The following is a 14,666-nucleotide window of genomic DNA, read 5'->3' as shown; positions in this document are numbered from 1 at the left end:
ATGAAGACCCTGTGACCCTCCAATCCATACACACAGATCTGGTGGCCATACTCATAGTGGTAACACCGCAAACACCCACAGCCACCTTGGATGGACCCTAACCTGCTCCCAGGAGGATCCAGAGCCCCGGCTCCAGGCTGCATTCTTTCCCTGCTGTAATCCTGTCCTGACTCTTTCCACTTCAGTGTTCTTCTTTCCACAGAGTCTCCCCAGCTCAGGACTCACGACTCCTTTGGGGACAGGCGTGCATGCTTCTGCCCCAGTTGCTCCCACTAGGAGGAGCTGCAGAAAATAGTCCAGTCCCCTTTACCAGCCCCTTGTTCCCTGGTGGCTCAGACGGTAAAGAATCTGCCTGCAGTGCTGGAGACCCAGGTTCAATCCCTGGGTCGGAAAGGGAATGGCTACCCACTCCAGTATCCCTGCCTGGAGAATTCCATGGACAGAGAAGGCTCTGGGCTACAGATCATGGAGTGGCAAAAGAGCCAAACATGATTAGCGACTAAACCACCAGCAGCAGCAAGGAGGGGTTGAATCCCAAATCACAGCTGGGCAGTGACAAGCACAGATGACAACTGGGACCTGTGACTGGCACCCAAAGTGGAGCCAGCCTTGTGGCACTGAGCCCTTGACTTATGGGATCTGACACGAACTCTGGCAGGTAGCGTCCAAAGCTAATTGAACTGTAGGGACACCCAGCTGGTGTCACAGAATTGGTCGATATGGGGAAGAAAACCCCACATCTGGTGTCAAAGTGTCATGAGTAGGAAGGTAAGGTGTGCGCCTCCTACTCGCTCCACATGGTTACTGTGAGACACCAAAGAGTTAATGTAAATAAAGTGCGAAATGCTTCCCTGAAAACATGGCTCACGCTATATAAATGTTTGGCAGTGTAATTTGAAATGCAGTGACAGTAAAGATATTGAAAAGCTGTTTCTAAAATGAGTGAAACAGGATAAGCCAGCAATGACCTTGTTACAAGGCAGTGATGTTTTCATGGAAATTAACAGACAAAGAGAGACACTGCTTCACCCAAGCGTGTGCTTGTTCCAAGCGGTCCACCAACGGCTCTCTAATCCTGTGTGTGTGTCTGGCACAGCAGCTGAAGTAGAGCTAGAGAGAGCCTCCCAAGTCCACGTGCAAAGAGAAACCAGCGTCCTTAGAGCCTCTGCAGGAGCCCCTGCTGAGAGCAGGAAGGCTCAGCTCTGCCTGTTATCAGCGATTCTGTTTTACTGGCTATAACAAAGGGCTAACAGAAGTCACCTTGCCCACAGGGGAGGTGCAGAAGCTCCATAAACTGTAAAGTTCTGTGCAGAGGAAAGGTCTTTCCATTATGATTACTGCTTCTCTCCAGTGGCTCAGGAGGAAACCACAGAATTCAGCTCACCTGGAGTCCTTCAGAGACATCCCCCTCCGGCCCCTGCCCACGCACCTGCCACCACCTTCTTAGCAAACTCAGGAAGTCCAGGCTGGGCTATCTTTTCTGAATGCACTTCCTTCAGAGCGGGCTTTCCAGGGAGCCCTGCACTTTAGAGAAAGGCCACGCGGCCTCATCTCTCCACCCAGCAACTCCTGCTTCTCTCCCATGGAAACTGGAAGGACTGGTGTGCGCAGCGCCTCTCTCAGTGAAGGGTGGAAGGGTGTCAGTCAGCTCTCAGCATGCCTCCTGCACAGTCGAGGCCAGCCCAGCTGTGGGCTCGGGTCAAAGGCCTGGATTTGGCTTCTGGATACATTGGTTCAAGTCCCAGCTCAATCACTTATTCAACTGTGTGATGTCAGCCAGAACTCGTATTCTTTCTGTTCCTCATCTACTTCGACTTGAATGGGACTGTGCCAGCTGCCTGCCCACCTTCATGCAGGTTGGTGCGGTCCACATGGGAAGCACATCTCAACCAATCACACCCATGTAAACACCAGTCATCATTACAGCCACGCTGCAGTCAGCAAAATCCACCATTTCCCCGTATTTTGGGAAAAATGTGTATTGAGTTGCACCCGAGTCCATAGCTTTTGTGCTGGCCAAGATCATGGCTGAGGCCTCTGCAGAGTCCTGTGTGTGTGCGCCAAGTCACTTCAGTCATGTCCAACTCTTTGCGACCCTATAGACTGTAGCCCACCAGGTTCCTCTGTCCACAGGATTCTCCAGGCATGAGCATTGGAGTGGGTTACCATACCCTCCTCCAGGGGACCTTCCTGACCCAGGGGTTGAACCCGTGTCTCCCGCATTGCAGGTGGATTCTTTACCCACTGAGCCATCTGGGAAGCCCCCAAGTATTCTTTAAATGAACATATACTCTTCTTTCCCCACGTAGATCCTTAGATTGTCTTTCATCCCTTGGCCCAGGTTCACTTGGGCCAAGAAAAACCATACCTAACTACAGGGCATACAGCAGATGTTCAATAAATATCTATGAAACTGAACTGAACTCTCCTTTCCAAAGAACACAGACTCTAAACCCAGAAGCAAGATCTTTCTTGACAACTCCAGACACAAGCTAACTGTGGTTTGCAGCTTTAAGAAAAATTTAAAAATAAGTAGAAAGAGAGGAAGAGAAGGTGCGGAGGGAGAAGGTGAGGAAGAGAAGGGGGGAGCTCACAAAAGTTAATGAGATTTTCTCAGCTGTGGTACGTGCCCACATTTTTAATAATTAGGAGTAATAAAAATTCTAACTGAACCTTAAAGGAACATCTTTGGTAACAAAGAGAGAAGTCAAGACAGACTTCTCTGTCGGGTGTAATGACTTGTTAGCCTTGGAAGATGGATGTACTTTAAGAAACTAATTTACAGGAAAAAATAATTGTTCATAAAAATGCAACTAATTGGGTTAAAATTACTTATTAACAGGAGTGCCAGATGATTCTTGTGCCCTTAAGGATTAAATTCGGTTATTAATCCTCAAAATTTCCTATTTCTCATGGAAGAAAGCCTTCTGCCTGCTTAGTAGATGGAGAAACTGAGGCTGGAGGAGGAGAGGGAGAGGGCCTTGCTCAATGCAGGCTGAGCGGGGAGGACCGTAGGCTGAAGTTGGGAAGAGATCAGGAGTCCGGACACCCAGTCCTGGCTCCGTCCCCAACATCACGGGGACTCCACCTCCCCACCAGCAGGTCGACAAGGGCCCGGCCACTGACTCTGCTCACCCACTGGGTCTGAGGTCAGGCAGGGGCCGGTCGAGGGGTAGGCGGTCACTGAGGTAGGCGTTGTAGCCGTAGTACTGGAACTGCTTCAGGGCCACACGCCGGCCTTCAGGGCTGAGCTCTTGGCCCCAGTGTGCAAACAGAGAGGAGTCTGTGAAGGGCTCAGCCTCTGCCTCCTCAGGTTTGGCGGGGGCTTCTGGAGAAAGAAGGGATAAGGAGACAGTGGGTCAGAGTACACCCCTCATATGCCATGACAACCCTTCACCCTTCCTCACCATTGCTTTGGATAAAACGATCTTAGCCCCAACTTTGGGGGTCGGGGGCGAATAGAATCGTCATGCTCCCCCAAGCCCATTTATCCTTCCATACATCCATTCATCCACCCAGCAACCACTAACACAATGGATACAGAAATACACCCAGCAGAGTCCAAGGGGAAGCCGGTGGGTGTGATCCTGATGCCCCGTGGCTTTATGCCAGAAGCTCCTCCTTTCCCAGTCTGCCTTCTCATCAGATGCCGGGCCCAGCCCTTGAATGGCGTTTCTGCTTCTCTTTCCCCAGATCACACCCCTATTCCCTGCTAATCCTAAACCGTCCCAAACCCGGATCCCCAAGCTGAGTGCCTGCTCCTTGCCCAGTTCTTGCCAGTCCACTCTCTCTCCACCGTCTGGTCCTGCTGAGAGTTTCCTGGCTACACCCTATGGCATTCACCTAACTGCTAGGATCCTCGGCCAGACTGCCTCCTGCTGCTTCAGGCTCTGCCCACCAGGAGAGGGGCTTGTTGGCACAGCGGATAGACAGACCATCCCCAAACCTCCACACACTCTGGGCACTGCACATTGGACCTCTGGTAGACTTTGTAGGGGCAAACCTCACACCAGATCAAGAGAATTCACGGTTCTCCTGGAAATTTCCAAGAAAATGGAGGGGGTATTATTACCTATAAGAGCAGAGGCTTGGATGTATATAGACACAGATTCAAACAAATCCCTGCCCCACTATTCACTGGTGACATGAGCATAAGCAAACACTCAACCTCTTGATGCCTTGATTTCCCCACTTGTAATGTGGGGATATTAATAATAATACCTACTCCTCATTCCTGAGATCTGTGAGGATTACATGCAATAATGTACACGAAACACTTTTTTCAGAGTAAGTGCACAATAAATGGGACTCGGGGTTGCTATAGCAAGGGTAGCCTGGTGGGTCAAGACCCTCTTTTACAGGGATAATGAGTAGGTCTTGCCAGGACACAGGCTGACTATGGAACTCATTCCAAGGGACAGGTAGTCAGGCCCACCATTTAAGGTCAGCAATCAGAGAAATTGGACAGGGATGCTAAGGCCACTGGACTGGCCTTTCATGTTCATAAACATGATGTAAGTAAGAGATGGAGCCTGGAATGAGACAGGGACCAGGAGGAAGCAGAAGAGGGTTCAGAACAGGAGAGGCAGGCTTAGGACACTTGCCAAAGTCCCTTCAGCTATCTACACGGAGCCAGTAGGTGCAAACACACTTATGTCAGGAAACTTAAAGGTACAGTCTGGAGACAGGCAAAGGGCTAGGGCCCTTGGTCTTCAAGGCTGGAGAGCTCAGAGCTGCATACCACAGCTCTTACCACCTCCTTCTCCTGACAGATTCTTGGAAGAGTCCACTTGGGAAGAGGGGGAGGCTTGAGAATAAGCCTTCCAGCACCCAGGACACTCCTATCACAGAGGGGGTGCTCCTGGGGGAGGAAGCCCCATCACTGGAGGTACACAAAGGAATTCACAGGCAGAGGCGGCTGTCATAGCTCCTTGCGAATTAGACAGCGAATGATTCTGAAAGCAGAGCGAGCACACCAACGCCAGAGACTCGAGTCAGGGAGACACCAAAACTCGTGCCCATGGAGCTGGGACTCACAGGTGCTGGGTGAAGCATGTGAGCATGTGTAAGCACCCCTGCTTTTCGGGGGCCATGTCCTGGGCACATACTCACTCTGGAGATCCATGTAACTCCTGGGATAACCATCACAGCTAGCACTTGCTGAGTGCTTACCATGAGTCAGGCTCTGCCATAAGCATTTTTCACATACCAACTCATTTCCCCTACAGGGTGGGGACTGCCACTGACACCATTCTAGAGATAGTGAACGCGAGGCACACAGAGGATAAGAAACCTTGGCCTGGTTCACTTAGAAGGAAGTGAAGTAGCTGAGATGCAATCTGAGGTGGTCTATCCCCCAAGGCAGTGGTCCCAACCCTTAGGCTGCACTGTCTCCACAGAGCAAAGGGCTGGATACAGGTGAATTCCAAAGATGAACATGGCGTGTCATCTCAGTTACCACTTTTCCTTAAAGATGCAGAAGGAAACTCAGATATATTAAACATATTAGACATTTAAAGGAGTAAAGTGTGAATTACATGTGCATTTCTATGACAGAGCAAGAACTTCTGGGACTGCGGTGCTGCTCAAGGCTCCATCCCAGAGCTCAGGCTGCCCTTGGCCCCTCGACTTGGTGTGTTTGAAAGGGAAATACAGGGCTCACCTGATCTTGAAGGTCCTTGTTATTTCTAAAAAGATGGATGGTTCATTCATTTGGATTCAGGAGCAGCAAAAATCTAAATGAGTGAACCAACTGAATCACACATATAATATTTAACACAAATGGAGTTTCACTGTCTCACATACCTAAACGGATATTATCAAGTAAAATCAGGTCATTTAATGAAAAAATTATGATTCACAATTAGACTGGTATTGCATAAAAATGGATTATAAACATATTAAAGTCCTGGGTCCCAACACATGCTTGTGCCTTTTTACTCAGTATGGGTACAAAGGACAACAAGTTTGATAGCAGTGGGTTCTGAATAATGAGTCACGGGCAGGACAGGGAGAAGAGGGGGTATATTTGGTGAATTTCTGCCTGAGCCAAGCACAGCACTGGCTCATGTCTTTACCCAAGGTTATCTCTGTTGTGCTCACGGGCTGGATCCCATGAGGGCAGGAGGACGTCTGTCTTGTTCCCTGCTGTATCTGTGGCTCCCAGCAGAGTCTGTGGCTCTTACAAGGAGATCAGTCCATCATTTCAAAACAAATCAGTTTATCAGTACCCCATAGTGGTTAGTTACTAGACACGAGGAAACCAAAGATGAAGAAGTTGAATGGCTAATCTGAGGTCACCCAGTTTCTCAGGGGCATTGAAGCTTTTCTCTGCACCACCAAGCGGGAAACTATGGTCCGAGGGCCAAATCTGGCCCACCATCTTCTACATAAATAAAGCTTTATTGTAACACATGATATTCACTTGCTCTATATTTAGCTATAGTGCTTTAGGACAGCAAACGCAGAGTATGACAGAGACCCATACGGCTTGAAAAGTGGAAAATATGTACTTTCTGGCCCTTTAAGCAAAAGTACGCTGACCCCTGCTCTACACCTCACATTTGGCATCCCTTAGGTAAAGGGGACTTGCCTCTGCTAATCCATCCATTTTGTTTCCTTAGGAGCCCTGGTTGTAGAGAAAGAATGTATACTCCAGCTCTGCCATTTTCCAGATTAGCTTAGCTGCACCTCAGTTCCTCATCGGGAAAGTGGAATGGGTACTAACAGTACTTTCTTGTTAGACTATTGGTGCCTATTCAATGAGAAGGTCCATGTGAGAGCTTAGCACGGTGCCCAGCACATAATCAGTGTTAGCACAGGGAGCGTCAGTGGCTAAGGACACACAGCCCCACAGCCCGCCAGGGTGCTCCTCCATTTACACTTCTTGAGCTCAGGCGAGGAAGATGAATGAGGTCCCAGCTCTGGAAGATGCTGCTGCTGTGTAGCCCCAGATGAAGGGCGTCCATGTCGACAGAGTGGCCTCCCATTAACCAGTCCTAGACTCAACCCCCCGCACTCTCCAGTAAGAGAGCAGACCTATAAGAAGGACATGTCTGACACAGTTAGGGTGGCAAAGAGGCCCCAGGGAAGTGCCTGGGCTGGGTCCTCTGCAGGGGTCTGGAGGTGTCCAGACCCATCTGGTGAGGCGCAAGACCCACAGACGTCTCTCACCCAATGATCAGGTGTCCCTGAGGGGCAGGCACGGGCTGTGGCCCCCGCTGGGGTTCACTCTTGACTCACGGAAGGGGTGACCTGAGAGACGTGTATATTCAGGGGGCTCAGTGCCCCCCCAGGAGAGCTCATTCATGGCACAAATGAGGAGAACACAAGGAACTCAGCTGGGTGGCTGAGCCAGTGTTCGGAGGGTTCTGAGCACAGCACGGAGGCTGCGGTCCCAGCCCACTCCTCACCCAGCCCTGTGCTCGTCTGTGTCCCAGGGAGAAGCAGGCTGAGAGGGAACACTGAAGGGCCGTTTCACTAGACAGTCATGCACGGGGCACAAGCGGCACCTGTGTAACGCCCGGGCAGGAGAGCTATTCCTCTGCCTCCCCTGACTCACTATGAACAACCACGAGCTGTGGGCAGGAGGGGGCCCCAGTGGGGCCCGACTCATGAAGGACACTCATTGGAGACTCATTGGTCGAGGGGGGCAGTGCCGTGTTCTGCCCCTCTCTGCTCATGACCTCCCATAGCCAGTGGTCCTTCTTGGCCGCAAGACAGATGGCTCTAACAGAGCAAAAACTAGAGAACAAGAACTGGAGCTGCCAGGACCCCAGCAGGCCTGGGACGGCCAGTGAATGGGGAAGGAAGAACCACAGCACAGACCGCAAGTCCGAAAGGCCCGACTGGCCATATGATTTGGAAATAGTTTCTGAACCTTCAGACACATATGCCAAGGTGCCACTTGCCAGCCATCACCAAAGGTTCTGTCCAAAGTGGCCAAGTGCCATTCAAAAATTATTTGAGGACCAATGAGGAGGGGACTGCAGGCTAACCTTGGGTGTTTACTGCAAAACCTTGCCCCTGAAGCTGATCCCTGCAAACACTGTACCGCAATCCCACTGCACCGGCCCTGCCCAGTGGTAAGACCAGGCCATCGCAGTGGCCCCAAGATGTAGGTTCTATCATTCCCATCACAGATGAGAAAAGACCACACCTCAGAGACAGGAAAGAGCTTGATGCTGAAACTACTCCTGGCCACAGCCCGGCCTCTGTATCATGGGAGAGACGCACTGTCTGGCCTGAGGACTAGCGGCACTTCAGGCCCTGAGAGGCTGCTGAAGTTGGTCTGCACTGGTTCACAGCAGCTGGTAACTCACTGCAATACCTTCACAACACTGGTAAACAGCTGCTTCCCCGAGGCCCTCCACGTGGCCCTCTTACCCCAAATGCTCTGGCCCTTTTCTTGGATCCGGATCTGTCTACCAGCCAGCAACTGAAACGTGTATGCCTGCTCTGCCTCCCCACCCCAGCTGCTCTGCGCTGTGACCAGCATTTATGCCAACTGGCTAGTGTCTGTGCCTTGCTAGTTAAGTACAATTTGACTATAACTTGCTCGAGCCCTTCCTAGGAGGCCTCTGTGGAAAAGAATTATGGGTCTCTGGAGACAATTCACTCAGCTCATCTGTTCCCCATGTTAGTGCCCAGGCCTCATCATGCATGACCTGTTTTCCAGAAAGTTCTGCCAGTGATCACAGAAGGCATCTAGGAAATGCCACGATATGGTCCCAGAGACAGGCCCACAGAGCCTGACATGCAGCCCGCTAATGAGAGCGGAGAGCTGCAGACCCAGGTCCTGACAGCCTCCGTGCTAACTCACAGAGACAGGAGGGAACTGGGGCAGGAAAGCAGCTTTCGAAGCTCCAAGCAATGAATGTACCCGAGGCTGCAGCTCCGAGCCTAAGCCCCAGCTCGTCAGCCAGGCACAAGGAGGCTATCTGGAGACCCAGTCAAGGCCCGTGAGGCCTCCAAAGCCGCTGATGCTGAAAGCGGGAGGAATACCTGTGTGAAGAGGGCTGCTTCAGGGAGCCCCCCGAGTGAAGGCTCTCCCAGCTGCTTCTGCCTGTCTGGGCGGCGCCAAGACTGCACGATGGAGGAGAAAGAAAATGGGTCTTGGAGTGAAACAGACATTACCATACTGCCCAGCCCCTCCCATTTCTGATGGCCTGTCCTCTCTAGGACCACGTTCCTGGGGATCCCTGTCTTTTGAAGCTGAGCCATTTTGTTCACTCCCGCCACGCCCTTCAGTGGAAATTCTGAGGCTGGAGGAGCTGCAGAAGAGGCTGTAGCCCAGACCTCTCCCTGAGCCCGACTCTGCTCCTTGGACTTTAAGATGAATCTTAAAATAGCAACAGAAGGGGTAACATTGCACGATCGCTGCTGGAGGTCAAAGTGATTTGGGGCTGGACAGCAGGACTGGCCAAGCTCTGCTGGGGGACAGATTGAGCCACCTGGGATGAGGCCCACTTCACCAAGGACCAGTCAGCCAGTTGCTCAGGCTGGACTAGGGGCTCACTGGAAGTGGCAGTTCTGCTTCTGATCCCTCCATATGGGCACCTTTGGGAATATTTCCCCAAGCAGTGGAGCCCTCTTTTTTTTTTTTTTTTTAATGGTTTTCCCCAGTTTCCTTTATGCCCCTCTTCCAGGCAGTTAAGACGACTGAGGGTGGGTGGTGAGAGGGCCTGTCTTCTGCCCTGCAGCCAGTCCTATAGCCTGCTATTTAGGTTTCTGCCCTCCAGCCATGCTCAGAGCTGAAGCTTTGGTGTTGGGTGGTGAGATCCAGAGTCCAGGGACAGGGAGGCAGGGAGGAAGGCCAACGTCCCAGGTAATTGCCTGCTGTGTGCACTGGGGCCCTGTGTCTAAAGGATGTCTGGGGGGCAGGCATAGACGGCCCTGGTGCCTGTCCGCCTCCCGGAGTGTCCTGGGGGCCCCTTCTCCCACTCTCCTAGGCCTGTTCTTCATTTTCTCTGGGTTAGATCCACAGTCCAGCCCTTCAAGTCTGCATTTCCTTGGTTGTGGAACAGGAAGAGACTGCCAGGCTGGTGGGGGGAGCCGCTGTGAAGTCGGCTTTTGGAGGGATGAAGGCTAAGCATGAAATAATGGAGCTGGCAGTGCTGAATATCCAGATAAGAATTCCTAATGCAGTTTCCTTTCCTTCCACTCCTTTCATTTTTTTCTTTAACAGCTTTATTAGGGTGTAATTTACATACCATAAAATTCACCTGTTTCAAAAGTACAGTTAAGTGATTTCTAGAAAACTTTTCTTCCATTCTTGAGATGTCTTGTTGTATGCTTTATTTGGTGTTAAAAAGAAAAGAGCTAATTGAATACTCAGAAATGTATGTTGTTGTTGTTCAGTATCACCTGCTGGCTGGCTCCCTGCTGATGATAAAGGACCATTGTTCCCACTTAAACAGCTTGATGCCTGGGCCTCGCCCGAGAAGCCCAGAAGCCCGGGAAGCGTCTTCAGAGCCTCAAAGCCAGTCCATGGGAGCAAAACTGATGAGGCAGGATTCACACCTCCACACATGGGGTGGTTCACCCCAGAACAGCAACGGCTAGTCCTGACTGCCTCTGCTTGCCCTCTGCAGTGCCACCTCCACACTCCAGGATATGTGGCCTCCCCACTTCTCTTCCGACACCCAGCCCTGGATCCAAAGTGGTGCCCCTGGGCCTGTCCTAGCCAGAGGGAGGCACCGAGATCCTGGGGGAAACAGGCGGTCCTGAGAGGCAGGGAGCCTCAGTCCACCCTCCCCCCCAACACGGGGCAAATCCCCATCTCCCGCTCTGTGAGATGGACCCAGTGTTTGGGCTCTGCTGGGGAGAAGAAGGAGGACTTGTGCACATAACCACGATGCTTTTCTTACTCCTCGAAAAGGAAGGCATCAGGCCTCCACTTGTACTTGGGCTCCCAAGGGGAGATCTTCAGGGTTTTAAAAACATCCTTCAATGTGCTAAGAGTCCTAATAATAAGGAAGCAAAGTACTGTGTTGAGTTGAGGGTCTCCCCTCCTTTCCACTTTTAGAGATGCAGTACGACATGAGCTGAAGGTCTTTTGCCCCCACAGTTCGGCTTTCTTTTCCAGGAATCCTAAGAATGGCTAAGAGAAAGAAGTGGGATCTGGCAGGAAAGAGCTTGGAGGTAATCAGAAGCAAGGAGCTCTGACAGTCTCAGGCCCCACACCATTCGAAGCCTCTGCAGAACGACTTTATCCACTGTGGAAAAGACACACGGGGAGAGCTTCCTCTGGCACGTGGACAGCACTGCGGGGAAGGGGAGCGGCTGCCACAGAAGGTCTCCTGACCAGGCAGGGCCAGGCCTGCATAGCGAAGGACAGCCTCCCACCGGGGCTCCAGAGTCAGCTCTGCCCTAGGCAGGCTGTGTGACCTTCGTCAATCTCCCTGAACCTCAGCCAGCTTGTCTGTTTGATGGGGATGATAAAACCTCTCGCTAACTGTGAAGACAAGGCGAGCTGGTGGCATCAGTAAAGTGCTTCGCAAACTCAGACTCCTGGCCGGTGGATCTGTTTCCTGTTGCTGCCGTAACAAATGTCCACAAATTTAGTGACTTTATGCAAATGTATTATCTTGTAGTTTTGGAGGTCAAGGGCCTGACAGGGTCTCTCTAGGATAAAATCAAGGTATTGGCAGGGTTGTGTTCCTTTCTGCATGTCCTAGAGGATAATTCTTGAATCCTTGAATCCTCCATTCCAGCTTCTAGAGGCCACCTGCTGTCCTTGGCCCATGACCCTCTTATTTCATGGCCAATGCCAACAACAGTGGGTTGAATTCCTCTCACGTGGCATCCCTCTGACTTCTGATCCCCTTTGACACTTTGAAGGCCCCCATGATTACATTGGGTCCACCTGGATAATCTCGGACACTCCCTATTTTAAGGTCAACTGATGGGCACCCTTAATTTCATCCACAACCTTAACTCCCCATTGCCATATCAGCTAATATTCACAAACCCCAGAGACTGGGATGGACTTATCTTTGTGAGTGGGGGGGGCACATTATTCTGCCTTACCTAGTAACAGTTCCATCACTGTGGGTTTTGCTCTTTATAAAGGTGTGATTCTAATACTCTGCTCTCAGGGTTGGAACCCTGAGAGGCAAAGGAATGACAGCTCACATTTGTTGAGAGCTGACCAGCTCTCAGCACAGCAGTGGTCTCCTCCCTGACATGGCTCTGGGACTGCACGAGGGGACACACACCCAGGAAACCAGGGCAGGGCTGCCAGTCAGGTTCTCCAAAGGAAGCAGGTGCCCACGAGGCCAGCAGGTAGCTGGGAGCCTCGTCCCTGACCTTGAAGCCACCCTGGCCCTGCCTCCCTTATGCACCAGCTAGTGAACAGCGAACAAGAGCCCGGGAGGTGCAAGGCATGTGCCGAGGCCACTGCCCTCCTGCCTCCTGCTTCTTCCCCACCAGCTCTGACTGAATCCTCCTCTTCTCCAACTGGCTCCTCACTGCCGGCCCTGCCTCCCCTGCTGTGCTTTGAATTGGTGAGTTTGGTTACCCCAAACTCTGGCTTTCAAAACTCCCTGAAGCTGCAGTTCTATTGTTCTGGGAGTTTTCTCATCTGGGAATCTGAGAAACTGCATACTGGCAGATACCTAAAACCATCTGCATTAGATTTCATGGGAGTCATCAGAGGCAGTATGATGTAATGCGAGGGTTGGCAGGCTCTTTCTGTAAAGGACCAGTAGTGAGTATTTTAGGTTCTCAGATCACGAGGTCTTGGTCATAACTACTCCACTCTGCCCTGGTCTCTTGAAAGCAGTCATAAATCATATGCAAATGAGTGGGTGTGGCCTTGTTCCAGAAAGAGTATTTCTATAGCAGGCAGCAGGTCAGCTCTGGCCCCTGGGCTGCAGTTTGCTGACCCCAGTGCAGTGGCAGCAGAGACTGGCTCCTGGCTGCTGCAGCTAATAAGCCAGGTCATAACTGCTCTGTGCTTCAGTTTCCTCACTAGTAAATAGGATAACAATACCAACCTTGTAGGGTAGTAGTGAGAAACGGAGAAGGGAACCTGTGTCCAGCACTCAGAGCACAGCCTGGCAGCTTATAAGCTGGGTGAGTGTTAGCTAGGATCTGCCTGCCGGTCAAGAGCGTCCACCTCCAGGACACCTCTCAGCCTCACTGTATGAGGGCCCACTCTTACTCTCCTAGTACTGGCCTCATGGGCCACTGCTTGAGCCCACCTAATTCAGCCCCAGCTGGGAAGGACCAAGGTAGTTATGATCCTGGGTGTTCAAGTCACTGAGAACAGGATCCTGAGCAAGGCCAGAATAGAGGACAGAGGAATCAGGCCTGCCCTCCCGGGAAGGGCTGGGAAGGATAAGAGAAGGCTGGGATCAAGAAGTGTGATGGATCCTAACAAGAAACTAGAGAATGAGTCAGGGGCCTAGGGAGAAGCACTAGTCATTTTGTTCTGGGCTGACACGGCAGACAAGGAACAGGAACTCGCCTGACTCCGGATACTGTGTGATGGCCTCTGGCAGGCAGACAGATCTCACACCAGGTTCCTTGCCAGCCTCGGCCCACGATGCCCTCTACCCTCCACGGGGTGGGCTGTGGGCCTGGGTGTGGCTATGCTCACCACTGAGACAGCCTGGCAGGTAGGGACAGCCAGAGCTCAGCGTGTGCATCCACGCTCATGGAAATGGAAATGGACTTGATTAGAAATTATACGGAATGAAAGCAGCCGTTAAAGGTCCAAGGTTTTATGCTCCGAGCCAACCACATAAAGAACATGTGAAAAACTCATTTTAGGGAGTGACAAATGTACGTACCTTAGGAACGAGGATTTATAGGTGCCATTATGTGCCACTTTAAAACAACCCTTTAAACCTAGAATTCTGCCTAGGAGATATAATGAACTCTGAAGCACATATCATCATTTTTTTTTTTCCTGAGAGCTGACAGCCTGGAGATGAGCACCCAGACTTCTACTAAATATACACCTCACCATTCACACATAAAACACAGTGTTTCCACACATCAATTCTTGAGATGAACAAGTTGGTGACCCTGTTGACGTTAAAGTGGCATGCTTCTCCTGGCACAAATACGCAGATGGGAACAGCTGGGCTCAACGGGGAGAAAGAAATGTGCTCCTTTGCAGCAAGATGGTCTACAGCTCAGACCAGCTTCAGACTGCCTGCAACAGCTGCAGTTCCTAGGTGTGGGACAGGCTACAGGAGAGTCCTTGCTTTGGGAAACCTGCAGCCTGAGGTAAGCTGGGAAGAGCGCGTCCCTGTCCTCCGTAATATTACTTTACCCTCTTTACTCTGGTCTCAGCCTCTCTGGAAGCCTGTGGGTTTCCAGTGTCTTTCTTCTGGTCTTAAAGGGGCAGCCGTGCGCTGTCTGGCAGTGGTTCCCTTTCATGAATGAACATCAGACTTACCCAGAGGGCTTGTTCCATCACGGCTCATGCTGGGCCCCGCCCGCAGGGTTTCTGATGTAGCAGCAGGTCTGGGGTGGGACCTGAGAATATTCATTTCTAACTAATTCCCAGGAGATACTGAAGCTGCTGGAGGGGCCCCACTCTGAGAACCAGGCTGTAGAGATGATGGGAGTCACAGGCTTCCTTCCAGCCCTGACTCTGCAGCTTATTCATCCTGAGAACGAGCAAGTCCCTCCCTCTCTTCAGGCCTTAGTTT

At 51.4% G+C, this 14,666-nt stretch overlaps 1 protein-coding gene across 2 annotated transcripts in view; it reads right to left on the bottom strand.

Moving 5' to 3' along the window:
• Nucleotides 1-14,666, bottom strand: part of GALNT18 (polypeptide N-acetylgalactosaminyltransferase 18) — a 354,973-nt gene that overhangs the window by 180,575 nt on the left and 159,732 nt on the right. For both annotated transcript variants that reach the window (XM_068988668.1, XM_068988669.1), the window contains exon 2: nucleotides 3,136-3,328. In XM_068988668.1, coding sequence (XP_068844769.1) covers nucleotides 3,136-3,328 — 193 coding nt within the window. The remainder of the gene's footprint in view (nucleotides 1-3,135; nucleotides 3,329-14,666) is intronic.

Source organism: Capricornis sumatraensis, chromosome 16 (assembly GCF_032405125.1).
Source record: "Capricornis sumatraensis isolate serow.1 chromosome 16, serow.2, whole genome shotgun sequence".
In the NCBI taxonomy this organism is placed as follows: Eukaryota; Metazoa; Chordata; class Mammalia; order Artiodactyla; family Bovidae; genus Capricornis; species Capricornis sumatraensis.
The sequence above is the reverse complement of the archived record's forward strand: the minus strand, read 5'-3'. Positions and strand labels throughout refer to the sequence as shown.